This window comes from Onthophagus taurus, chromosome 2 (genome assembly GCF_036711975.1).
Source record: "Onthophagus taurus isolate NC chromosome 2, IU_Otau_3.0, whole genome shotgun sequence".
NCBI lineage: Eukaryota > Metazoa > Arthropoda > Insecta > Coleoptera > Scarabaeidae > Onthophagus > Onthophagus taurus.
The window spans coordinates 2432236-2460173 of record NC_091967.1 but is presented as its reverse complement, the minus strand read 5'-3'; the positions used below and the strand labels follow the sequence as shown (position 1 = coordinate 2460173).

Genomic DNA, 27938 nt, shown 5'->3' with positions numbered 1-27938 from the left:
AGTGTTAGTTCTAGTTTTACACTAGCACTATCACTAAAACTAACACAAGACCTAAAACTAGAATCATTCGGGTTTAGCTGTCTTGAGAGATGTGCAGCTATACCCGAATGTTTCTAGTTCTAGGTATTGTGTTAGTTCTAGTTTTACACTATCACTAGAACTAACACAAGACTTAAAACTAGAATCATACTGATTTAGCCGTCTTGAGAGACGTGCGGGTAAATCCGAGTGTTTCTAGTGTTAGTTCTAGTTTTACACTAGCACTAGAACTAACACAAGACCTAAAACTAGAATCATTCGGGTTTAGCTGTCTTGAGAGATGTGCAGCTATATCCGAATGTTTCTAGTTCTAGGTATTGTGTTAGTTCTAGTGACAGTGCAAGTGTAAAACTAAAACTAACACTATACCTAGAACTAGAATCATTCGGGTTTAGCCGTCTTTAGAGACGTGCGGCTAAACCCAAATGATTCTAGTTCTAGGTATAGTGTTAATTTTACATAGTAACAGTACTAGTGTAAAACTAGAACTAACACTAGACCTAGAACTAGAAAGTTTCGGATTTAGCCGTGCGTCTTCAGACAGACATCAGAAATATTTAAAATTAGTTTGTTGGAATTGTGTTGTTGAGGAATATTATGGCTAAGGTTGGCACAGAGTGAGAATTGAGGAAGGTAACTGACGATGTTGAGAGAGGCAAGGAAATATTGTAAACAGAACTTGTAGAAGAAGCCAAGGAGGGAGTATGTAAAAGAAGGTTAAGGAAGATTAGGAATCACACTTGGACTAATCAAGTGTTACATTAGTACTATCACTAGAACTAATACGAAACCTAGTACGTCCTTACCAATCTTGAAAGACGTAGATTAGTTCTAGTGACAATACTAGTGATAATTCTAGCTAAAAATGTTACTAGTTCTAGTAAGTGTGCGTAATAAAAGCCATCATACCTAAATTAAAGTGTTTCAGATTACATTTGGTACAATTTTTTTGGAATTTAGGATAGTGTAAATAAAAAAACAATAATATATACAAGTTTTTCAATATCTATTACGGTGTTAAATGTACATAACTGTCTGGTAATAAATAAAACATTTTCTGTGACTCATCATTGTAAAACTTTTTGAAGTAGATGCATACATTCCTTTATGCTAAAACGCTCGTTTTCATCATTTTTTTTCTGTAAATTACACTTATTACATTACAGGAAAAGATTATAGACAATAAACTGTTCTAACATCAATAGTATCTTTTTTAATAATATAGCTTTATATACATATTACAAACAATACGAGCTAATATAGTAACGACTATAAACTAACTTAACTTTGTGTTTTTTTATGATACTTTATTATTTTATATTGCAGTAATACTTTAACATAAAGTAATTACACGAGAAAGTAATATTAACATCGGGCTGTAAAAAAAATTTTACAAAAAATTCTATTTTAAAAGTATACCGCATCAATCAAATTTAGAACAAAAATGAAGTAACTTTCATTTCGTTTCTATTTAAATATAACTATTATATATTTAAGGTACTATTAAACAAAATTCTAAAAAAAAATAAGCAAAATTAGAATAACTCTATCAAAACTAAAACAAATAAACTGTACAATCTTCTAAATGTTTATGAAAAAAAAAAAATAATAATAAAAATCCTTATTTTTTTCATTCATTTTAAGATCAAATGTGTATTGGCACATGCACCAACAACTGTGCCCTATCAGTAAACACTTCACTACACATTTCACACTTAAACATGCTTTGCGCGTGTTGCATAGACAACTCAGCCAATTCATGTAAAGGTGTTGAATCGGACACCTCTTGTTTTATATGCATCGCCATTGTGTCAATGTCGGGAGTGATTTGATCCGGTTCCATCTCGTCCTTGTGTTTATTCTTAACGATCATTCCACTTTTAACGATCCGGATAACTTTGGTACCAGGCCCAATGATCAATCGACCAGGTTCGAGACTATTATTTCTTTTCCTATCCTGCTCAACAACACCCGTAGCATTTTCCAGTGAATGTTCCAACCCATTTTGATTGTTTTGCGTTTCACTAGCTAACAAATTACTTACAGCTTGAGCGGTATCGTCGAAAGTGGCCAAAGGATATTTATCCGGAGTTAAAACGTGGTACGACACGTTTTTAGTTCTCGGCCGAATTCGTTCCCCCATGGCCGATTTTAATTCGGTCGGTTGCGTTCTTGTTACTAACGTTTTCGTTTTATGCCTTACCTTGCCCCCTTCGGTTGTTTCAACGGCAACTTTCGTTTTTTGGGTGTGTATCATTTTCGGGCGAGATGGAAGAGATTGCTCCAATTTAATTTTTTTTTTAGCTTTCCCACTGTTTTTAACAAAACTGCTAATGTTTTCAATCGTAGTTGAAAAGCTATTAACAACATCGTTGAAACCGGTAGGAACGGAGGATGATTGTTTATTGGGCGATTTGGGCGACTTTTTTTTCGACCTTTTACGCCGGTCGTTTTCGTCGTCGGATTCGTCGGTGAATTCGTCGTGATTGTCGTCCTCCTCGTCCATATCCATGTGATTCATTAATTCGATTTCGTGCGGTTTTAATTTACGTCTTCTTTTGTATTTTCTTGGGCCGACTTGCGGTTGTCGCCTCATTGCGGTGTTTAAATCGCAATGATGGATTAAATGTACGATTAAATCTTGGGATGTTGCAAACATATCGGAACATACTGAGCAACAATATGGGGTCACGGAATGGCTGTAATTCGGATCGGGTCCAGAATGGTGTGAACGAATATGTTCGCGTAATACGACACGTTGGTTAAAAGCCCTGGGACATACAGCGCACGCGTAAGGTTTTTCGCCGGTGTGGATTCTTTCGTGTTTTCGCAAAGTTCCCCCATCGGCGAAAGCTTTCCAACAATACCTACAACCGTAAGGACGCTCACCTGTGTGGATCCTTAAATGGATTTGTTGAGAACTCCGCGATCCGAAGGTTTTCCCACATTCTTTACATGGAAATTGCCGCCCGGAAACGCTGCTATGGCTGTGGCGGTGATTCATTAACGAACGCCCATCAGGAAATTCTTCCCCACAAACATCGCAAGCAACAACTTTATTTCGATGCGATAACATATGGCGCTTTAATCTTGCGCGGTTATGAAACGTTTTCGGGCATTTCCCGCATGTAAGCACCTTCTCTTTCGTATGCTCCAAAGAGTGTCTAACCAACGTTTTCTTATCCTTACAAATTCGCCCGCACTGTAAACATGAATTTGGAGGTAGATTTTTTCCATGTTTAGCTTGCACATGAATCGCTACAGATTGATCGTCGGCGCAAACTTCCCCGCAAATCATACAACGGTGATCCGTATTTCTAGCGTGTACCTCTGCGTGAGCTAATAAATCTAAAGCTCCGGTGAAAGATTCACCACAAACATTACAAACGTGACCGTAATCCGGTTCGTTAATAAATTCTTCTTTAATATGCATTTTTTGATGTCGCCGTAACAACTCGATGCGATGAAATGTTACGCCGCAAGTTTGGCAGAAAAATTCGCCGTATTTTGTGTCTTCTTCCGAATATTCATCGTCTTCATCTTCGAAGCCTTCTTCGATATCTCCGTGTTTATTTCTTAAATGTTCCCTCATTAACGCGGCGTCCCAAAACATTTCCCCGCATTTTTGGCACTCAAAAGGACTGTCTCCGGCGTGAACCCTAGCGTGAGACGCTAACGCTTTTTCCCTTGCAAATCCAACTCCGCAATGTTGGCAAACGAACGGTTTTCGCGGATCGCTTATTGGATATCTCGGCTCGGTAACCGGATGGTTTTCTTGAGGTAAATAATCGACGTAGTCCGATTTAACATTTTCTTCCATGGCTTCCATTAGCCTCATATCTTCATCGACATAATCGTAACTCCTCGAACTTGACGCTCCTTTTCCTTCGGGAGAATCATCGAATTCTTCTTTTACTTTTGGCTTTTTTCGTTTTTTCAAAAACGGCTTTGGCCGTTTTTGTTTTTCATAATCCGACTCGTCGGGGGTTTCTTCATCGACGTTTTCAACATTTTCCGGTACGTAAGCGTGAATTTTGAGGTGGTTCATCAAATCACACTTGCGTATGTATCTTACCCCGCATAAATTGCAACCGTGCGGCCGATCGGTTTGGTGAGAAACCATGTGATTCATTAAATTTGCTTTTTTTCGAAACCTCCTGCTGCAAAAGTCGCATGGGTATGGTCTGGCTGCCGTGTATTGATCCTGATCAAGAGGCAAGGGAATCGACATGTCTTCTTGGACATCGTCACCTTCTCCAACCACATTTTCTTCGCCCCCAACCACTATTTCCGGGCACGCTTCCGACCATTCATCTGCGACCACCTCTTCTCCAACTTGGCAATCAATAAACGGAGCTTCGTTACCTTGCTGCATCACCAGGATGTTATTATCGCTGATGTACACGACGTTATCATTCACGATTTCTTCATTTACTATTTCTTCTTCGTTGGCGCTTTCTTGGACAATTACTTCTTCGCAAACGTCCGCGAATTCGGGCGTTTCCGTCGGGAGGATGTTTTCCATGGGCTCGTTTTCCATACCGCATATTACTTCCTCTTCTTGGACGACAGCGTCGCCCCAATCTAATGCAAAACCTTCTTCCATTGCGTTATAAAGAACTCGTCATTTTCTGTAATAAAAAAAATCGTTTAAATCAATCATATCAAAAAAAAACTTGATTTTAATGAGTTTGTTAAACACAATATAGTAAGCATAACCTCAAAATTTACCTCAAAATGTCACTTTGAAACAATCAAACTGATTGGTTGGTTAAATACGTTGCTAAGCAACGTAACAATGTATACAAACCTCAACTGAATTGTTGCGAACACAAAAAATTAAAATCCCCAACATTCGAATCAGAAAGGTATCTAAGGAAGAAGAATTTGAAGATGTTAACTAGTCAGAGTTTTATATCTTTCTGTTTTGTATAAGATTTTGTGATGTTAAGCTTCAAAACTTTTATCATTGCATGAGTAGTCCATTTGAGTTGTCTGGTTTCAATATCCCCTAAATCCATTTTTGGGCAAAAATGAGATATATACGCCATCTGTTAGAAAAAGTTGTTTTTTATAAAATACTCAATGATTTGTATTAAAAAACTCGCGAATCCCTTAAAAATTCAAATCAAATAGACAGCCTTTAGATATTAAAGAGAGCTACTTTCGATTTATTTTTAATACTTCCTTCAACATCGGCTTTGGATCTCCTAGCACCGATGTTTGCTCTAAGTGTCTTGAACTCCGGGAAAAAATTAAAAATGAAAAGGTTGCATCTATTAAAACAGTGCTAACTACAGAATACCGAATACATAAGCTCAGGGCCAAAGCATTTTTTGAACAGCTAAAAGAGAAATGGGACGGCCTTCTGACAATTTCTTTTGATTGTCAGAAAAACTTGGTATTGCCCAAAATACCAGATCAAAGTACCTATTATAGTAGACAACTGTACATTTACAACTTCACTACTGTAGTGGGGCACTCACATGCTCCGTTAACAAAAGATAATGTTAAAATTTTTACGTGGACTGAAGATGAACATGCCAAGGGCGCCAACGAAATCGCAAGCTGCGTCTTTTACACTTTAAACAATAGTAACTTAGAGGGAATAGATACACTTCGATTGGTCGCCGATGGATGCGGCGGCCAAAATAAAAATACCATTATGATATGTATGTTGTTCAAATGGCTAAGCAGTATAAGCAGTTCTATTAGAACAATCGAGCTGGTATTCCCAGTGGTTGGGCACTCCTACATTCCACCTGACAGGGTTTTTGCTACTATCGAAAAAGAAATAAGAACGAAAGAAGAAATTGTAATGCCAGAAGAGTACATAAATATTTTTCAAGAACATGCTACTGTTTTTAAACTTGGAAAAGATGTTCCCGATAGTGATTGGAAAGGTGCTGGTCAAAAAATCCTTAAGCCAGTGTCTCAGTGGCATTTTAAATTTAACCAATGTAAGAGATATATTATACGACGTGGCAAAAAAACGCCATCACCATTCGAGGTGAGTTATCTTACCGTTTAGACACCGGAACATTCAAAGGAGTTTTTAGGAAAAACCAAACCGCCATGAATATCCAGCCAAAAGAAATTCCTACCGGAGTGAAACCAAAAGATCTGAAAATGAGAGATGTAAATAACTTGTTAAGCAAACATTATGGAAAGAACTGGAGAGCGGTAGAAAATTTGGCTTATTATAGAGATGTGTTGGGAAAATTTCAGAACAATAATATTCCTGGCGATTCTCGAGAAGACAGTGGGGACGAAGAGCCTAGTTTATGTGAATCAACCGAAAATATACCTGATGTTACAGTTTAAGAGTTTTTTAAGTACAGTTTTTAAATAACATATCTTTTAAAAAATAAAGTTTCCTGTTATTAGCTACAAAGAGATTTGATTCACTTTCAATTCATGCCTAATCCATTTTGTTCAGATTCAAATGAGCCTTAATCCACAGTTTGGTAGCAAACGCAACCAAACACCATTTTTAAATCCACTTTGTGATTTTTATATCTATTTCAAAAGACGTGGTTATAGAATTTTTGAAACTTCAGTAAGTCTTCTAATAACAAATAAATTATGTTTGAATTATTAACGCCAAAATCATCCCAAAATACTTTTTTGCCGTTTTCTCAAAATCGAAAAATTTGGACTTAAGGGTATTTGAAACCAAACAACTCATTTGATGTTGGTACTATACCTTACTTTTTTTTTAATTTATTGTTTATTCCCAAACAAACATATACTTCGTTTTTTTTCTATAATACTTGTCAATGTAAATTTTTTAGGGTTTCTGTTGGTATTATCTAGGACCCTTATAAAATTTGTTGTTTTCCTGATTTTTAGTAACATTTTCAATAACTAAATAGTTGAGGTTAAAATACTAATAAATTTTTAGATAAATACGATTTTAACGAAGTACATATTTATTGTAAAAGCGTTTTTTATGCACCTTTTCTTTTTGAATAACGAAAGCTCAAACGTCAGTGTGACATATCTATTTCAAAACATGATAAAACAAAACTCCCTGTTAATTTTGCCAACTTTACAACAATTTGACAGGTATTATAGAAAAAAAATGAACTTTATAAGAGTTCATAACAGGTATACAGTACCGCTCAAAAGTATAATGATAATTTAGTTTTTGCCACATAATTTTTTTGAAACTTTATAAAAGCAGTTTTTCACCATAGTTTTTGCAATGTATTTCACATGACATAGACTTGTGTAGAAGAATCCGTCTCAAATTTGAGTTATTAAAAAATTATTTTTACTAAAATACGCTAAAATAAAGCGATGTCAACAAAAATAAATCATAACTCAGGAAATATCAACATAAGAATCGTGAACGGCAATCAGTCATGTAGAGCAACCTAGTACTTGGTTGAGTAACCCATCCTGTTGATCACTGCCTGACATCTGGGCATGGAATCGATCAATGCATCGATAGTGGACTGGTCGACCTTCACCCACTTCGCCTGCAACTGTTGGAGCTTTTCGTCGGCGGAAGTGGCCCGAACGCTCGTCAACTTGTGTCAAAGAGTGTCTCACAGTGGTTCGAAGCCAACACCGACCCATGTTTTTGCATGGCCAGGGAAGCATGTCATCTTGCAGACAGTCCCTGTACTTCTGGCGGTCCATGGTGCCCAGAGGGGCAGTGATAGCAGCGCTGAAGCACCCCCACACCATGATGGAACCACCGACATGCTTCATCCTGGGAAGCAGGTACTTGGAATTGAAGCAAATGCCCGTAGGATGGCGTATGCACGATATGCCATCAGTTGTGAATAGAGACGTTCTCCCACTGCTGCCAGGTGCAGTTGAGGGGCGCTTTCGCCTACTCCACGTGTTCTGTTCTTAGCTAAAACGAGTGGTTTCTTTACCAGCCGTCGACCAATGAGTCCTGCATCCTTCAGCCTCCTCTTAACCGTCGATGTAGACTCATCAGCACAGTTTATGAAAATGGGTTTGGATTCATCAGTCTTTTTAAGCATTATCTTTCCATTTTTAACCCAAACATACTTATACTCATTTCCATGACCAAACTCTTTCGTGATTTTAAACAATTCCTGATTGTACTTTGTTAACTAATCATTGAAATAAACCTTGTTATTGGTTCCCTCACCAACAAGAATGGAATAGAATGAAGTAGATATACAAAAAAGTATGGCTTTATATCATAGAAATGCCATGGTTAACAATGAAATAGTCACCAAAACAAGCAAGAGTCAAGATGAAATTTTAATTTGTTAAATTGTATCATAAATGAAAGGTTAAGATTACAATATTAATATTAATTTAGTGTTAAATGTACAAAAATTTATGAGTTGTTTCTTTTTGTTGGTGATAATAAATGGCTATCTATCTATCTATTGGTTCCCTCATAACCCAGTCTTTCTGTTGTAATTTTATCCTTTCTCTTTTTAACAAAGTTCAATTCATCCTGTTTGTGCCCAAATATAACTTTAATAGGTTATACAATCTAAATGCTTCAATCTCTTCTAATTCAATATTAAGAGAGTTAGCTATTGCCTTCATGATGTTCAAGTTTTTCCTGTTCCCTCTTGTTCTTATCTTGTTCAACATTCCAATTTCTTTCCTCATACCCTCAACATCCATTTGTAACTGTTTATTAATCTCAATTTGTTCATTAAACATGATAAGTATGTTGTTGTATTTATCTTCCATTGAATTTAACTTTTGGTTAACATCTGATTACATCTTGGTTATTGTTATTTGTGGTGCATCTAATATTGACAAATTTAAATTAAATCTTAAAACAATTTATTTATTCTTCAAGAGTCTTTTTGATGTTTATTGCATTGATTGTATCTGCTCTTTCCATTTGGGGTTGGTTTATGTTTCACTCCATTTCTGCTCCTATTGGAGGTTCTTACATTCTTTAATAATTATTAAAAAATTTAATTCATCTTCTGAGGGCTCCGGTAACATTTCCTGATATAGATTTATCTTAACTAAAGTAAATAAAGGAATAAGTAAACCCTGTATGCAGTGAAAGTATGCTAAATATTGTAATAAAGTTTCAAAAATATTTTTTATATTAAAATTCTCTGTAGTTGTCCTAGTTGAGTTCAATCCATATATTATAATAATTGTAATGCTGTAAAATTAAAATAATAATCTTATAAGTTAAATAAGATGTTGTAAATAATGTAATAAAAATTGAGCGTGTAAACTGGACTTTTATAGGTTACCACCTCTGTTGACAAGTGAGGTTATGCTTAATTGAGGTTAACAAAGCTTTTTAAAATGTAAACAAATAGAAAATATCGATGATCGTTAATAAATTAAAAATGAATGAAAAAAATCGCCGGAAAAGCCGAAATAAAGTAAAAAACGCTTTGTATAAATAGCGTAACAAAACCGCGCCATAGCCTATAACCCGATGTAACGAAAATGGGGTCCAGAAAATCAGACAATTACAATTACATAAATCCGTCGAGACAGTTGGTTAAACGTAAAACGTACGTTTCGGTACGTTACCTCGCGATCGTCAATGAAAATCAATGTAAAAAAGTAACACTTACCCCGATAAACATAGAATAAACTTAAAACCTAACCAATATTCGTGAAAGATAAGCGTCTAGACCTTTGCGACGTTCAGCAAATGGCTGCGCTAAGTGTCACACAGTCGAAGGCGGACTTTTTTTACTTGACACTTTAAGGTAAGCGATTTAAAAATCGGTTCGTTCGATCGTTTTCATCGTTTCGCCGTTTCATTACCGAGCACAAATTTTAAATAATGATATTTTTTAGGGCACAAATAGGTTAAGCGATAAATAACCTCTAACGGCCGCCAAAAAACTAACCTACTTCCTTTGTTTTCCGTAACGGCGGGAAATTTGAATGGACGCTTCGATTTCAAAATGAGCACCTTCGATGGAGTCGTTCAAGAAATACCGTTTATTTCAGTCGATCGATTTGATGTTAAACGTGAACCTATGCCGAAAATTTTTTTTCTAACACATTGCCATACAGACCACACTAAAGATATATTCGATTTTACCTTTCAAAAGAAATTAATTGAAAATAATGCGTTTGTTTATGCGACCTCTGTTACTATAGCCGTTTTAAAAAAGGATTATAATCTTTCTTATATTTTTTCCCAATTGAAAGAAATAGAGGTTGGGAAAACTACCCTCATTAGTTACAAAGATGATGATGAAAATGAGCAACATTTACAAGTTACAGCAATAACAGCAGGGCATTGTCCCGGTTCTGTTATGTTTTTCTTTGAAGGTGATCAAAACGTTTTATGTACAGGCGATTTTCGTATCGATCCATCAGAATTACATAAATTTAAAGTATTTCATACTTCAACTGATCGCAAAAAAACTATCGATGCTATTTATTTAGATAGCACATTTTTCTCTAAAAAATACCCACATTTTCCTTCTCGCAAAGAAACCTGCGACGCATTGTGTAAAACCATTCAAGATTGGCTCGATCAAGCACCCGATCGAAAAGTCTTTTTAAAATTTCCCGCAAAATATAGTGCGGAATACTTATTTATCGCGTTAGCAAAAAATTTAAAACAAATAATCCATGTACCAACGTCAAAACGTTTATATAGCTTTATTCCCGAAATGGATGATGTAGTTTCAAGTCAAAATGATATTAATAACTACAGAATTCATACCGGTTTATACTTTAATTCGAAAAATTCAAATTATTCATGTTGTTATTTCAACGATAAAAAATCGATACTTTTAATTATTTTAACGGCTACAATATGGGAAAATTTTTCGTCGAATAAGAGTTCAGTTAAGATTTGCGAGAACGAAAATGTAGAAACGATTAGAATATGTTTATCGTTTCATCCATCATATAAAGAAACTATAGATTTCTTAAAATATTTAAAACCGAAACGAGTCGAATTATGTGTTGTACCTGAGAAGGAGGAGGATAAAGAAGAAATGGAACAGTTACTTGATACTGTTTTGAAGGAAATTTGGAAAGATACTACAAATAAAGAGGGAAATGTAAAAAGATTTAAGTTTAAAACATATGATTCGTTTGAATTTAAAGAAGAAAATGATGTATGTGTTAACAACGGTTATACTAATGTTAAAAAAGATTTGTTGTCTTCTCCCCCTAGAAAAAAAAGGATGTGAACAAAAAGTTTTTAATGAAATAATTTGTTAATGTTAAACATTTTTATATTTTTGTACTTTTTATAATGTAAGACTATAATGTAATGTTTTTTACAAATTTATAAAATAAATATCTATATAAATATTGTTCAGTTTCATCTATTACAAATACTGTTTTGTAGTACTAAGATGAAAGACATTTCCAACCTTTCCCACAAAGCTAAACTGTCGTATCTAATAATGAAATAAATAGTTTATGATGTTATACCGAGAATTTCATATAACTCGCAATATATGAATGCAGTAAAACAGCGATGCACAGACTTATTAAGACTAGGGGCCACTCGGGCAAATCATGAACTGATGGCGGGCCGTCAGAAGATTGAATTTGTTGCGTAAATCTTGGTCGTTTTGAATGTCGATAATTTTTAACTGCATTGACTCTGGCGCATTTTCAACTGAAATCGTGAAAGGATTGCTGAATATGTCCAACAGAGGTTTCACTTTTTTAAACTCCGAAAATCTGTCTTGAAAAGATTTAATCAAAATATCTAGCTTTTCTACATAACTGAAATTAATCGCAGTTTTGTTGAATTTTTTAGCCATTTTCTTATAACTCGGAAAATGATTGTAATTTCCAGAATTCAATTGCAATCTGAAAAGTGTCAGCTTGCTTTGAAAGGATGATACATGAGCGTAGAGCTGGGATATCAGTTGATTTTTGCCTTGAAGCCGTGTGTTCAAGACATTCAAATGATTTGTAATGTCAACTAAAAAAGCCAAATCACACAACCAATCAGGATTGTTAAGTTCCGGGATATCCTTTTGCTTTTCCGCCAGAAATATTCCAATTTCTTCTAGTAAATTTAGAAATCGTTCCAGTGTCAATCCACGACTTAGCCACCTTACTTCTGTATAATACAGTAAATCTCCATATTCGCTTTCGATATCATCAAGGAATTGTTTGAATTGCCTGTGATTGAGTCCTCGTGATTTTATGAAATTTACAGTTGAAACTACCACTTTCATGACATTTTGAAATTCAATTTTTTTAGAACAGAGGGCTTCTTGGTGTATAATGCAGTGAAACTGCATGAGATCTTCAGCGTTTATGTTTTTTTCTTGCAGATGCTTTTTCAGCAAAGTAATTGACACCAATCATCGTAGGAGGATCAGTTGCAATTCCCGATAATTTTGATAAGTCCAAATCAGTTTTTGAACACTCATCCAAAAGTACATTGAGTATATCAACTCCTTTGGTTTGACCTTTCAATGAACACATTCCTAATAACTCTTCTAAGACTTCAAAATCTTGAGTAACACCTCGTATGAATATGAGAAGTTGAGCTGTGAAACTAATATCAGTGGATTCGTCGAGTGCTAATGAAAAAAATTCAATGATCTTAGTTTTTTCAGTTAATTGTTCCGCAATATTACCTGACAAAGACATAATTCGTCTTTGGATAGTCATACGATTCAGTTGAATTTTCTCAAACTTTTTTGCTGCTTCTGGACACATTTTCTTAGCGGCAATTTCTATGCATTCTTTTACAAAATCCCCATCATTGAAGGGGCGACTTCGCTTTGCTATCATTCGAGAAATTTCATAACTAACTTCTGTAGCTGTTTCTGAATCTTGAATGGGTTTTATAAACATAGCTTGCTGACCAATAAGCTCCCGTTTTAAAGACAACATTTTTTGCTTTCTTAATTCGCCTGTAAACTTGGTAAAAGTAGGATGCTGCGTTTCATAGTGTCTTTTTACATTATATTCCTTTGCAATCGCAACAGAATTCTTGCAAATTAAACAAACGACTTTGTTATGCGACCATACGAAAAAGTATTTCTCAGTCCAAATTTCTTGAAACTGCCGATTTTCATCTTTAACCTTACGTTTTTTACTAGGTCCTGGCTTGTCCATGTTGTGTTGTAATCCTGGCTAGGATTAACACAGCACCTAAAAACAATTACAGTACCTACTTAAATTACCCATCCTTGGCGCGGTATTTGAATGATTTTCGTAAGTTTTATGGACGTCGCTCACAATATCAAAAGAAACAAAGTACTTTAATATTTATTATTTTTTGAATGTACGAGAATATTATTTTTGCTGTCGGCGGGCCACCAGTATTCGACCGGCGGGCCACATGCGGCCCGCGGTCTGTGCATCTCTGCAGTAAAAGGTGATATCCTTATGATAACTCTGAGTTTCCGTCTTAACCCATTAAAGACCAGTGATAAAAATAATTAAGGTCTTTAGAAACAATCTTTAAAATATAAAATACAACATAATACATTTTGGTAGATTTTTTGAACGTTGCGTTAACGCAACATTGGGACCAACTCCATAGTAAATGGCAATTTACATTTGATGCACATAAATACTATCGTGCTTTGATATACCCTGCAGCGTCGTCTCCGCTATTCATTGTTTTTTGAATTATGTATAACACATTATAGTTACAAAAATTGTAGAACCATGTCATCTGGTGTATCTTAACTGTTGTTGACACTAATAAGGCTTCCTATATACAAGTTCCCATCTAAAATCCACTTGAGAAATTGGTTTGTCATTATATTGTTTGCTTGTGCATTTTTCAAGCATTTACTATGGCGGAGTCTAACATATTTATAAATGGCAACCACCATTTTTTCTCTGGTAATGGTATTTCAAATGCTGCGACAGTATCAAATGGCAAATCTTATATTCCACCGATAGTTTCTTCATCAATATCTTCCTCATTGGTCAAATTGTCAACTTCGTGTGAAACATAACCAATATCAATTACTTCGTTGAGATCAAGATCTTCAAAAATTGCTTCAAGTTCTTTCAGCATTAAAGGCCTTTTGCAAATATTTGACCCTACTCTAAAGTCGCACATATACCCTGACGCATATATATTTATACCACTATAAAATTCTACATACTATCTAACTTTTCCACACTTTGAAAGTCTAGGTAAAAAGTTTTGGGTTTAGCCATGCGTCTAGCGCAGCGTTTCTCAACCTGTGGGGCGCGCCCCCCTAGGGGGGCGTCATAATTCTACATGGGGGGCGCCAACACATCAAAATGAAAAAAAAAAGATAATTACTAATAAAAAATTAATTAAATTAACCCACTCGTAACTTGCTACCAATTTGTCGTCAGCAAGAAAATACTTTTCAAAATTCTGTGCCAACATGGCTAAATGACTTTCTATTGTTACAAAAACAACTTTCACATACTGTTCTTCTTCCTTGTATGTTTTGACACACTCATTCACATTTGCAAACATTTCTAGTTTTTTTTTGTTTTACATTTCTGCTCCACAGCTCCAAATTTCTACAGAAAGTACTAACTTTATCACTGCTATCCAACATATGTGTGTTTGCTCCTTGGAGTTGTAGATTCAGGGTATTTAATTTCTCGAATATGTTACCAATTTCATCACAAATAAAACATCTCGAAACTTTTTGGCTTCCAGGCGGTTTTCCTTTTTTAACTCATAAACACGTTGTAGAAATTTCCCACGCGATGGCCTCACAATAAAATAGCAACGTCGAATGTTCTGCACCCATATCTTTGCAAAGTGCATTAAAGATTCTTGATTTTATGGGTCTCATTTTTATATAAGTTACTACAGTTACAACCGTCGTTAGTACAATGTTGAGACCAGGACTCATTTCTTTGGAAACCAGAGCCTTTCTATTGATGGTCGGTGTCCAGACACATTGCGGAAATTTTTGTTTCACAAGTGCTTGTACGCTTTGGAATCTTCCAGATATTGTACAAGCACCATCGGTGCATATTCCAACGCAATTCTTCCACTCTATGTTTGCCTCAATAATAAAATCAATTAAAATATCAAACAAAGCGAGTGCTGTTGCTTTGAGTTCTATAGGTTTGCAGAAAAGTAGTTCTTCTAGTGCCGATATGCGATCACAAAACCAGACATCGGCAATTAAATGAGCGTCTTCATTGCTATCTGTTGCGTCGTCAAGCTGAATCGAAAACAATTTGTCATAAAACTTTTCGAGAAGCTGGCGCTGTACATCTTCGGCTATATCACCAATTCGGCGGGCAACAGTATCATTTGAAAGAGGTATGGATTGTAATTGTTTGGCAAAATTATGTCCAAAAATAGTTTCTACAATCTCCATCGCAACTGGCAGAATAAGGTCTTCACCAATGGTGTGAGCCTTTTTATATCTGGCTATTTTATATGATACTTTGTAAGAGGCAAGTAAAACTTTTTCGTTCACAAACAAAGTTTTTTTGAAGAATGATGTTTGCTCTTCATATGACTAATTTTAATTCAAAGAATTCTCGAGGCTTGTTAACGTACTCACTATGAAGTGTTTCCAAATGGCGTCTAAGTTTATTAGGTTTTATGCTGCCTGCTGCCAAAATTTTTAAACAAATGACGCAAAAGAAAGGTAAGGGGGCGCCATTAAAATTGTTACTGAAAATTGGGGCCCGAATACTGAAACGTTGAGAAACGCTGGTCTAGCGTTAGTTCTGATGATAGTGCAAGTGTTAATTCTAGTTATTAGAAGTAACATTAGCACTAACACTAGACAAGGTGAGGAAAAAGGCCATCAAGGTTAACCAGATCTGCCGCAGGCTCCTAGGAAGGAACTGGGGTCTCAAACCACGAATGGCTGATTGGGCCTACGCAGCAATTATCAGACCCATGGTCTTTTACTAGTTGATCTATACAATTACTAATGACGCCCAGTTAAAGCTTACTAGTATATTACATAGCGAAACCCAACCCAAAAAATGATTACTACTATACTTACTTACTACTTGCATCATATGCAATCTCTGCCATTAAAAATTTATACCGTAAATTTTCTTTGTTATAACTTTTACTAACATCTGTTAGCAAATGCGTACATTATCTAGTTTATGTACACATTCACTAGTAAATGTATACACTCCATTACTGACAAATACTTTCACTAAAACGTTCCGTTAATGTATACATTGATTGGCTAATTAACTGAAATACACGCTTTACCTGTGACATATACAAAAGGAGGCAGCTTTAAGTGCCTTATCACTGAAAACAGTTTCTTCACCCAAGTTGATGTAGGATAACCTCAGAGGAAAACCCATGTCTAAATCACTTGATTGAAATTAAAACAACCTTATACCGAGAGAATACAATTTCAACCAGCCGTATAAGGTCATATTTAGAAGCAGGGATGATTGGGCGAAGGGTGGGCTTCAACTGAAACGAGGAGCCCTAGCCTGGTACACCGATGCTTCAAAAACAGTTAGATTTGGAGTAGGCAAGGGCATCAGCGGATCAAATAGCCACATCAAACTGCCCCTCAGCTCGGACATAACCATTTTTCAAGCAGAACTTCTTTCTATAAACTTCTACACCGCTTTGAACCTACATACAAAAGGGACAGAAAGGTGCATCCATAAACATTTTCACAGACATTCGGGCCACCCTAAAGGTAATTCATGTTGCTCTATGGGGGGTTCCGGGTCACAGAGACATTGAGGGCAATGAGAAGGCGGACAAGCTCGCCAAAGAAGCAGCGAACACGCCCTGCATTGGACCCCAACCCGGTTGTGGACTACAAAAAAGCCACCTAAAACAAGTAATCAACATAGACAAGCGAAGAGTATGATAACTCCGTCTCAAAACAAAGCCAAAGACGTTTTATGTCTCAGCAAAGGGGATCTAAGGACGCTCTCAGGTTACCTGACCTGCCATGCGCCCCTAAAATACCCCCGCCTCTTCCATATTGGACAAGCTGAGGATCAAACTTGTCGTCTTTGCAACGACGAGTCAGAAACAGCTAAACATATACTGTGTAATTACGTGCCCTATCGACATAAAGGTACAAAACCTTAGACAATACTAAGGTTCATCAAAGACCTACATTTGCCCTAAACTTTTAGAGGGCTAAAGTTACAATAGATCTTATTATTTTCCAAGTCTAATGTTATAATAGGATTTGACAAAAATTAAAAATAAATGAATTTAAATGGAAAAACATTTTTATTCAAACGCAATACAAAAAATATATAAAAACTTGTAAACTATTTAATACAACAAATATAAAGCAAATAGTATCGCCTCGTTAATGGGCATGAAAACGTTTAGATAAAATATCCAGTCTCAAAAATGAAAAAGCGAACACGCGAAACCCTGTATTGTATAAAAAAATATACTCATATTATACATTTTGTACTCTAAAACCCTTCTGAGTAAAATTTCCAGCAAGAGTTTTATTACAAGGCTCAAACCCCAATAAATGAAACAGGAACATTACCAAAAAAGTGAAATTAAAAAGAACTAAACATTTTATTTTATTAACAATATACTTCCTAATATTTTTTTTTCTTTAAAATACATTATGCTAATAAAAAAGAAAATAAACGCCATCAAAAGCAACTCTTTTTATAAAAAAAGCTTTAGGAAACTCTAAAAATCATTTTTATCTCATCAAAAACAAACCATTTCTTCCACACATTACATCATATTCATTTTAAATCAACATTTTTCTTCACCTAAACAGCTGTAACATTCGTCGTTTCAATCCTAGAAATCGGTTCCATAATCTTCACGTTTAAAGTCGTTTCCGATTCAGAACCAATCTTCAAATTTTGCAAAATCTCAATAACATCATCGACAATAATCGGCGATTGAGGCTGTTGCTGATCATTTTTAACAGCTTTCGCGTTTGCTTTGGCATAATGTAAATAACAAATCCCTTTGTACCCGCGCCATGTAATCACATTCGGTTTTATACCCCGTTCAATCAAAGCATTTTTCAAATCACGAACTCGAACATTTTTCTCAATATTGCTCACCATCAAGGAAAAATCAATTTGACGTTTATTACGTCGAAAAAGCGTGAAAGGGGCGTTTCTTCTCGGTGCTTGTTGGTTGGTATTGTTCGCTTTTGGCGTAATATTTCCATTTTCACCAAAACTCTAAATAATTTTAAAAATTAATGATTAAATTAATTAATTAAGTTTTTTTTTAGTTACCGTGTCCCCATTTTCGCTTGGTTTATCGTCTTTTCTAACAATTTTACGTCGCCTAAAAAACTTCTTTTTTTGAAATTGTCTAGGATGAATATTCTCGTTATTCTCTTCACCTTGAGATTCGGAATTTTTCGTCTCAGAAAGGGGACGTCGCCGCTTAAAACGACGAAAACGATAATTAAAACGTCTTCTTGGTTCGTAACTTTCAACATCTGTGTCAACTTCTTTTAATGTTGTGTCTTTTCCTTTTCTAAAAATAATTACAAATTTATTATTTTCTTCAATATAAAAAAAGAAGCATTTACAATTCTTGTACTTCTTTTAAAGCTTTTAAAATCGGCATCAAATTCAAACGCCTTTGCGAGAGGATATTCCACAAAATCCCAATTGGTCTATCTAAACGTTTTTCAATTTTAATTATTTGAGTTGGCGTCAAAATGTAATCAACTGGGACGTCGTATTCTTTAAAAATTTCTTTTGGTAATGTATCAAACACCTATATAAAATTAATTTGAGGAAAATAGCATTTAAATCAAACAAAGAACTAACTTGTGAATCATGAACTGTTGTAATAACCGTTGTTTTATCACTAACAGCATTCATTTCTAATAAAACTGCAAATTCCAAGTCGGCATAACCTCTTCCTTTACCAATTCGATAACCTTCTTTTGATACTGCAACACTTCCCAGTACCAAAAGATCAATGGGAATTTGATCAGTAATTCCAATAGTTTGGCCATTATGTTCGAGTCCGCGTCGACTTACCGCATTTTTTATATCGTTTTTAGTGGCCCCTTCTGGAATGGTAATGTATTTCAAAAAACCCTCCTTAAGTCTAGGAACGGGAACGTATAAATTCTTTTGATTCTCCAAAACCACGATTCGCGCCGCTTCTTGGGGTTTATCCGGATTAACTTCGATATATTTGCAATTTTTAAATTCGTCAAGTTCGAGGAGTTTAGCCGCGGCTTCTTCGCTCCCTTTAAAGTTTGGTATGCGACCGTGAACGGGTTTCGGAAAATTCGTCAGCTTATTTTTTTCTAAATAATCCCATACTTTACGCCTATACGTTTGTTTTCCGACTTTTATGTCTTTCTCTTCGCCTAAATTGATAACAAAACATTAATTTTAAATTAGTATGGAAATAAATTTGAGGTTATGTTTTACGAGAAACGAATTTTTACATTTTTTACCTTTAGAATTGGAAGAATCAGATTGATTTTGGTTTTCCGTAAATTCCGTTTGGCTCATTTTCACAAATCGAGTGAAAAATCACTTTAAAACCGTTTAAATTACGTTTATTCGATCTAAACAAGAACTTTCAAAACCACTTTGTTGATCATTATTTTGTTCTATTTGGTTGCCATGATGTAACTGCAATGAAATATTTTTCTTTTTTTTTATCAAAGCCAACTTATGTTTCTTATTCTTTTTATTATAACTTTATAACCAAACAATTTTTTTAAATTTATTTATATTAATTAAAATAAATGACTTTTTTAATCACCAAGTCAATGTAACAATAATGATAACTTTATCTATACTTATTTTATATCCTTGAATGATTATCTCATTTTTATAGAAAATGCCAATATAAAACTAGATTAATAAGTTAGATTAATAATATTTAATTAATTATTTTTATAATACATATACATAACAATAAATGTAAATGAGATAAAAGTCCATAATACCAAATATAACAAAATATTTAAAAAAAGATTACTTGAAGAATCACAGATAATTAAAACTATTAATTTCTTCATTTTCCTCATTCCAAATCGTTTTTAATTCAACGAATAGTTTGAGACATATGCAAAGGGGTCATCATTAATTCAAAGGTAGCATCTTTTAGGTTGGCCCCTCTTAAGTTTGCTTCATGTAAATCACTTCCAGACAAGTCGCAATTCTACAAAACAAATTTTTTAAATAAATCACTCCAATTCTAATATTCTGGAGTACCTCAAGATCTGCCCCTGCCATAACAGCAGCTCTCAAATCGCAATTCTTTAGCTTAGCATTCTTAAGAGTTGCAACACGCAAATTAACACCACCCATATCGCTTCCTTCCAAATTGGCACCTTTCAAATTCACACCTTCCATATTAGCCCTACTTCCAGCTGGATCTTCAAAGTTACAATTTCGTAATTGGGCACCTTCCATGTTTGCACATAAACTTTTAACACCTAAAACAAAAATTTGGTTATTTTTTAATATTAATTAAATCTTATTGGTTAAAATGAATTGTCGGTGTGAAAACAGCAACCCGTTTTGCCAAAGACATCCGAGTATACGCTAAAGTCGGTTTTACACGATCATTTTTAGGTAAAATAAAAAGTAAAGTGTATCTAAAACTACCCCTTATGAAATAGAGTGGTCAGATTTTGTTGCCGTCATTTCCTAAAGACGCTTTTAGCCACCCCCAAGCAAAAAAAAATCCCATTTTTTTACCTACAACGCGTTAAGGGTATTTAAATTTACTCAATAGCCGAAATTAAGCAATTTTGCGCATTGTAGTCATCAAAAAGTACCTCAAACCACATTGTATACACCAAAAAGTATCCGCAACGCGTTGTGAGTATTTCACGGTTGCTCACAACGTGTTGTGGCTATTCGATGTTTACCTACAATCGATTGCTTTCATTTTGCAGCCAGCAAAATTATTTCTAAACATTTTTGTAGTGGTTTGCCGTTACAACAGTACGCGTTTCTGTTGTTTTGTTATTCTGAGCTTAAAATCGGTAAATATAATAGCGTAATAATAACTGCAATACGTGAAATGTGAATGTAGTCATTAAAGATGGCCTGTCACCTTTAACAGGTCATCTTTAATGATCGATGACCGTTATAACACAATATTAAATCAAGTAAAAGAGGCGAAAGGGAAAAGAAAAGACGCAGAATGTTCTCAAGATTATCGCCGCATTAAACGTTTTGATATACTAATAATTGGTGATCATGATAAATTAATTCAAGCAACGGCAAACTTCCAACTAAAATACGTTTATAGAATCGAGGAAATATTTGACATTTTAGACTCTACACATAAAAAGGGAAAAGCGAATAAATCGAAAATATTGTAACATAACACGACAAATTATTGATATATATTTAAACCTTTGTGAATGTTGTGCGCTGAAGAAGAAAGCAAAATGAAAACGAGACATTATTCATAGGTAGATCTCATATTTTGAAGTATTAAGACCATTCAACAAAGATTATAGTACTGCGTCCACTAAAAACAAAGACTGCTGAAGAAGCAGATGTCAATTTGGATATATTTTGCTTAATTGGAGCTCCTAACATTCCTCATAGTGACAATGGTCGTGAGTTCGCGAATAAGGTGACAAATTTTCGATAATTTCCTATTATTTCGATACTTGAGTTTATTTTTCCTATAAACGAGTATTTTGATTCAGCTAATAAAAGAGTTAGCTAAGATTGTACCACGACATTCCAAGCCAAGGCTCTGTTGAACAAGCTAACCAAGATGTCCGTAATAGTTTGGTGGCTTGGATGAGAGATAATAATTCGACGAACTGGTTTTCACTTTGTTCAAAGTTCGAAATATTCGAGTTATCATAGTGGAATAAAAAGAAGCCCGTACGAAGCTTTGCCTGGAATTGCACAAAAAATTGGACTCCTGAATTCATGCTTACCAAGCATGAATTCAGCATTTACGTAAAATTAATCAAAATGTCAAATCAAACATAGAGAATGTAGCAGACCAATGAAAATTTATCACCAGTTTTGGTAATGGAAGAACATCGCAGAGTTTGTTCAGTCTGCAATAAGGAATATAATGAAGAAGTATCTTCCTTTGAGTGTGCTGAATTTTATGTCAACCTATCCGATATACCTTTATGTCACCTTTGTGCTAAAAAAGGGATTAGTAGTTCTCGAAAAAGCTGTAAACGCGAGTTAGAGGAACAAGCAAGAAAAATGATCGAGAATTCAAACAAAAAATTTCCACCAGGCTCTGTTGGAGACAATATTTTGATAGACATTCCAGATGTGGCTAGTCGTCCACAGCCATTGTCACTGTGAAGAATGTTAGGAGCTCCAAGTAAGCAAAATATATGCAAAATGACATCTGCTACTTCTTCAGCAGTCTTTGTTTTTAGTGGACGCAGTACTAAAAACTTTGTTAAATGATCTTGATAGTTCAAAATATGATAATAATTATACCAACAAAATGTTATAATGAAAGAAGTTCACCCAAATATATTTTCTGTTGACTAATAACGGCACGCTGAATAAGTTATATTCAAGAAACGAATTTTAACTAGCTCCTAATAAGTTTATAAATGTAGCTAATGTTTCCAACAAGAAAGTGACAGTTCGACAAGAAGCAATCATTTCACAACGCGTTCTAGATACTTTTTGGTGTGCACAATGTGCAAAACTGGTTAATTTCGGCTATTGAGTAAACCTAAATAACTTCAGTCAGATCAGCGGAGCACATTTGCGTTTACTTGTGGCGAATTTTTTTCGATTGGGGGTGGGAATACCGTCGTTAGGAAATGAGTGCAACAAAATTTTGCCACGCTATCTTATAGAGAATAATTTTAGATACAATTAGCAGTAGTCAGATACGCGGAGGACATTTACGTTTATTTGTGGCGAATTTTTTTCGATTGGGGGTGGGAATACCGTCGTTAGGAAATGAGTGCAACAAAATCTGGCCACGCTATCTTGTAGAGGCTAATTTTAGATGCAATTAGCAGTAGTCAGATACACGGAGCACATTTGCGTTTACTTGTGGCGAATTTTTTTCGATTGGGGGTGGGAAAACCGTCTTTAGGAAATGAGTGCAACAAAATCTGGTCATGCTATCTTGTAGAGGCTAATTTTAGATGCAATTAGCAGTAGTCAGATACGTGGAGCACATTTGCGTTTACTTGAGGCGAATTTTTTCGGTTGGGGGTGGCTAAAACCGTCTTTAGAAAATGAGTGCAACAAAATCTGGACACGCTATCTTATAGAGGATAATTTTAGATACAATTAGCAGTAGTCACATACGACGAGCACCTTTGCGTTTACTTGAGGCGAATTTTTTTCGGTTGGGGGTGGCTAAAACCGTCTTTAGAAAATGAGTGCAACAAAATCTGGCCACGCTATCTTATAGAGGATAATTTTAGATACAATTAACAGTAGTCAGATACGAGGAGCACATTTGCGTTTACTTGTGGCGAATGGTTTTCGATTGGGGGTGGCTAAAACCGTTTTTAGGAAATGAGTGCAACAAAATCTGGCCATGCTATCTTGTAGAGGCTAATTTTAGATGCAATTAGCAGTAGTCAGATACGTGGAGCACATTTGCGTTTACTTGAGGCGAATTTTTTCGGTTGGGGGTGGCTAAAACCGTCTTTAGAAAATGAGTGCAACAAAATCTGGACACGCTATCTTATAGAGGATAATTTTAGATACAATTAGCAGTAGTCAGATACGCGGAGGACATTTGCGTTTATTTGTGGCGAATTTTGTTCGATTGGGAGTGGGAAAACCGTCTTTAGGAAATGAGTGCAACAAAATTTTGCCACGCTATCTTATAGAGGATAATTTCAGATACAATTAGCAGTAGTCACATACGACGAGCACCTTTGCGTTTACTTGAGGCGAATTTTTTTCGGTTGGGGGTGGCTAAAACCGTCTTTAGAAAATGAGTGCAACAAAATCTGGCCACGCTATCTTATAGAGGATAATTTTAGATACAATTAACAGTAGTCAGATACGAGGAGCACATTTGCGTTTACTTGTGGCGAATGGTTTTCGATTGGGGGTGGCTAAAACCGTTTTTAGGAAATGAGTGCAACAAAATCTGGCCATGCTATCTTGTAGAGGCTAATTTTAGATGCAATTAGCAGTAGTCAGATACGTGGACCACATTTGCGTTTACTTGAGGCGAATTTTTTCGGTTGGGGGTGGCTAAAACCGTCTTTAGAAAATGAGTGCAACAAAATCTGGACACGCTATCTTATAGAGGATAATTTTAGATACAATTAGCAGTAGTCAGATACGCGGAGGACATTTGCGTTTATTTGTGGCGAATTTTGTTCGATTGGGAGTGGGAAAACCGTCTTTAGGAAATGAGTGCAACAAAATTTTGCCACGCTATCTTATAGAGGATAATTTCAGATACAATTAGCAGTAGTCACATACGACGAGCACCTTTGCGTTTACTTGAGGCGAATTTTTTTCGGTTGGGGGTGGCTAAAACCGTCTTTAGGAAATGAGTGCAACAAAATCTGGCCACGCTATCTTATAGAGGATAATTTTAGATACAATTAGCAGTAGTCAGATACGCGGAGCACATTTGCGTTTATTTGTGGCGAATTTTTTTCGATTGGGGGTGGCTAAAACCGTTTTTAGGAAATGAGTGCAACAAAATCTGGCCATGCTATCTTGTAGAGGATAATTTTAGATACAATTAGCAGTAGTCAGATACGCGGAGGACATTTGCGTTCATTTGTGGCGAATTTTTTTCGATTGGGAGTGAGAATACCGTCTTTAGGAAATGAGTGCAACAAAATCTGGCCATGCTATCTTGTAGAGACTAATTTTAGATGCAATTAGCAGTAGTCAGATACGTGGACCACATTTGCGTTTACTTGAGGCGAATTTTTTTCGGTTGGGGGTGGCTAAAACCGTTTTTGGGAAATGAGTGCAACAAAATCTGGCCACGCTATCTTATAGAGGATAATTTTAGATACAATTAGCAGTAGTCAGATACGCGGAGGACATTTGCGTTTATTTGTGGCGAATTTTTTTCGATTGGGAGTGGGAAAACCGTCTTTAGGAAATGAGTGCAACAAAATTTGGCCACGTTATCTTATAGAGGATAATTTTAGATACAATTAACAGTAGTCAGATACGCGGAGCACATTTGCGTTTATTTGTGACGAATTTTTTTCGGTTGGGGGTGGCTAAAACCATCTTTAGGAAATGAGTGCAACAAAATCTGGCCACGCTATCTTATAGAGGATAATTTTAGATATAATTAGCAGTAGTCAGATACGAGGAGCACATTTGCGTTTATTTGTGGCGAATTTTTTTCGTTGGGGCGTGGGAAAACCGTCTTTAGGAAATGAGTGCAACAAAATCTGGCCACGCTATCTTATAGAGGATAATTTTAGATACAATTAGCAGTAGTCAGATACGCGGAGGACATTTGCGTTCATTTGTGGCGAATTTTTTTCGGTTAGGGTGGCTAAAACCGTCTTTAGGAAACGAGTGCAACAAAATCTGGCCACGTTATCTTATAGAGGATAATTTAAGATACAATTAACAGTAGTCAGATACGCGGAGCACATTTGCGTTTACTTGTGGCGAATTTTTTTCGTTAGGGGGTGGGAAAAGCGTCTTTAGGAAATGAGTGCAACAAAATCTGGCCACGCTATCTTATAGAGGGCAATTTAAGATACAATTAACAGTAGTCAGATACGCGGAGCACATTTGCGTTTACTTGTGGCGAATTTTTTTCGTTTGGGGTTGGCGTCCTTGGGAAATGACTGCAAGAAAATCTGGGCACACTATCTCATAAGGGGTACTCGAATTTGTTGCTATGTTTGGCGTGCTGTTTTCACACCAGTAAATAAATTTACCAAGTAATTGAGCTCCATCTAAAATAGCTTGAGATAAATCGGCCCTTTCCAAACAACACCAACTCAAATTGGCTCCAACTAACTTACAATTCTGCATATTGGCATATTTAAAATTAATATATCTGAGATCTAATTTACTTAAATCGGCTCCGGCTAAACTAACACCTTGGAATCTTAATTCTGAAGTGTAAGGGCATCGAATTAATGCATCAATAATGTCTCTTCTAGTTAGAGGAAGTTCATCTCGCGGGATTTGTCTCGCTGTAATAATTCTTTCTAAAATAGGAACTAAAGATTCAATACCATAGAATCTAGCCTCTTCAAGTATTCCTTCAGGATTGACGTTATCATCATAAATTAATTGACCGTTTCGAAGATAATACAAGATTGGTTCAAAATAAGTTGGGCTACGATCGATAAGGAAAGCTCCTGAGGCGTCTTTATTGCTTGGGGTGTAAATGTAGTCCCCTTTTTCTTCAGCAAACATCCGCGCCAACATACTAAAAGGATCTTTTGTTGTCAGGGTGGTTTTTGATGTGGTAAATAATTTCCCGCCAATATTTAAAGTGATCCATTCCGATGGTAATTTTTTTTCGTTTATAAAATGTTCACCCGATGATATAAACAGTTTATCGTTGTCACGGATTAAGTGGATATCATCGATTTCGCCACCGTCTTCGGTAAAAATTAATTTCGCATCGATTTCGAGCTTTTTACTGCACTTTTTTAAAAATAAATCTAAGCTGTCACATACAAATATAACCTACAAATTTAAATTGAATTAATAAGGAGGAAATTAAAATTAATTATAAAAGTTTTTATTTAAATTTTTTTTTTCGATACCTTTCCTTTAGCTTTCGTTCCATTTTTGAAAATAGTAACGCGTTTATCGCACATAACTCAACATACAAAAAGCAAGTTCTTCGACAAAATTGACAATAACAACAGCTCCAAAAAAATCTGCACCAGGAAGCAGAATCGCCAACCTACTGCGAAAAAAACTGATCCACCTTGAAGTGACGGATGTGAATTTATATTATTTTCAAAGATTTATCGAGTTATGATCTTTATGGTCACGATAAATACTTCAGAGTCAAGGTTTTTCTATAATTAAATTTTTTACGTTTAATTCCATTCTCTCCAAGATTTATTTTAAATTTGGCGCGTGGTTATTGTTTTGTTTTGACGGGTATCGTAATTAAACCACACGAAACGCTAGATACAATCTTATATTATCATAATTTTTGCGAATTTTTGTTAAAATAAGGAGATTTTGTTATCAATTTCGTAAGATAAATCAATGAGTAAATATTAAGTGTTGCATGACAAACATTTATTCAACAGTGCCTTAACAGATTAGGAAGTTAAAATGTTGTAAACGAGCGATAATGGAACAATTGTTCAAAACGAAGATAAATTTTTAACTTGTATTTACAACTGAATTGCGTTTTAGTTGTTATAAATAAACAACTTGGTTTAAAACGAGAATTTAAAAAATTACAGAGATTATTAGATAGAGGATAATTTATTATGAGTTGAAAATAGCAGGGTAATAAAAGGTTTATACAATAATATTTTGTTACTTCATTATTAATTATAATGTTAAAATTTATAATAAATTAAATACTATTTTGAAAGCTTATTATTAATTTTATTATAATTTATACATTTTTTTGGAGGTTATGCAACCCAAACTGCTTAAAATGCAGAATTGAATTAAAAAAATCATATCTCCGAAATATGAAGATTTTATTCCTTAAAATATCAAGTACTAAGTAAATTTGGTTTAAATCCTTTTTTATTTCATGATGATATCACAATTCGTTCTTGAGATACGATTTTTTTTATACTATAACAATCGCTCTTGAAGAGTTTGATTTAAAAAATCATAACAGCGATGTTTATGGGAATTAAGAATTTATTTATGGCACATTGATTCTGGATTAAATCTGCTTTAAAATGTTATTTATTTCATGATGATATCTCAATTCGTTCTTGAGATACGATTTATTTTATACTACAAAACTATAGCAATCGCTCACGCAGAGTTTAATTTAAAAAATCATAAAAATGATGTTTATGGGAATTAAGAATTTATTTATGGCACATTGATTCTGTATTAAATCTGCTTTAAAATGTTATCTATTTCATGATGATATCTCAATTCGTTCTTAAGATACG

The 27938-nt window shown here is 35.0% G+C and overlaps 4 protein-coding genes across 5 annotated transcripts; 1 reads left to right on the top strand and 3 right to left on the bottom strand.

Annotated features, from left to right (window-relative positions):
* Nucleotides 1-1028: 1028 nt before the first annotated feature.
* LOC111420806 (zinc finger protein 569) lies at nt 1029-9684 on the bottom strand. 2 transcript variants are annotated; one of them, XM_023053848.2, is made up of 2 exons: nt 9594-9684; nt 1029-4670 (listed from the first exon to the last, which is right to left on the bottom strand). In XM_023053848.2, the coding sequence occupies exon 2, from the start codon at nt 4643-4645 to the stop codon at nt 1685-1687; it is 2961 nt and encodes a 986-aa protein (XP_022909616.1). In that variant the 5' UTR covers nt 4646-4670; nt 9594-9684; the 3' UTR covers nt 1029-1684. The 2 variants fall into 2 exon arrangements, with proteins under 2 accessions (XP_022909616.1, XP_022909617.1); XM_023053849.2 differs by lacking the exon at nt 9594-9684 and adding an exon at nt 6064-6746.
* Nucleotides 9685-9932: 248 nt separating this feature from the next.
* On the top strand, nt 9933-11304 carry LOC111420823 (DNA cross-link repair protein snm1). The gene has a single exon (XM_023053868.2). It carries the CDS (start codon nt 9933-9935, stop codon nt 11178-11180), a length of 1248 nt encoding a protein of 415 aa, XP_022909636.2. The 3' UTR covers nt 11181-11304.
* A 5838-nt stretch (nt 11305-17142) lies between these two features.
* LOC139432797 (methenyltetrahydrofolate synthase domain-containing protein lost) lies at nt 17143-19541 on the bottom strand. The gene is made up of 5 exons (XM_071201627.1): nt 19347-19541; nt 18703-19256; nt 18459-18649; nt 18157-18403; nt 17143-18099 (listed from the first exon to the last, which is right to left on the bottom strand). The coding sequence occupies exons 1-5, from the start codon at nt 19402-19404 to the stop codon at nt 17674-17676; spliced, it is 1476 nt and encodes a 491-aa protein (XP_071057728.1). The 5' UTR covers nt 19405-19541; the 3' UTR covers nt 17143-17673.
* Nucleotides 19542-19761: 220 nt separating this feature from the next.
* On the bottom strand, nt 19762-26748 carry LOC111420807 (BTB/POZ domain-containing protein KCTD9). The gene is made up of 4 exons (XM_023053850.2): nt 26601-26748; nt 25758-26520; nt 20116-20339; nt 19762-20062 (listed from the first exon to the last, which is right to left on the bottom strand). The coding sequence occupies exons 1-4, from the start codon at nt 26652-26654 to the stop codon at nt 19946-19948; spliced, it is 1158 nt and encodes a 385-aa protein (XP_022909618.1). The 5' UTR covers nt 26655-26748; the 3' UTR covers nt 19762-19945.
* Nucleotides 26749-27938: the final 1190 nt, after the last annotated feature.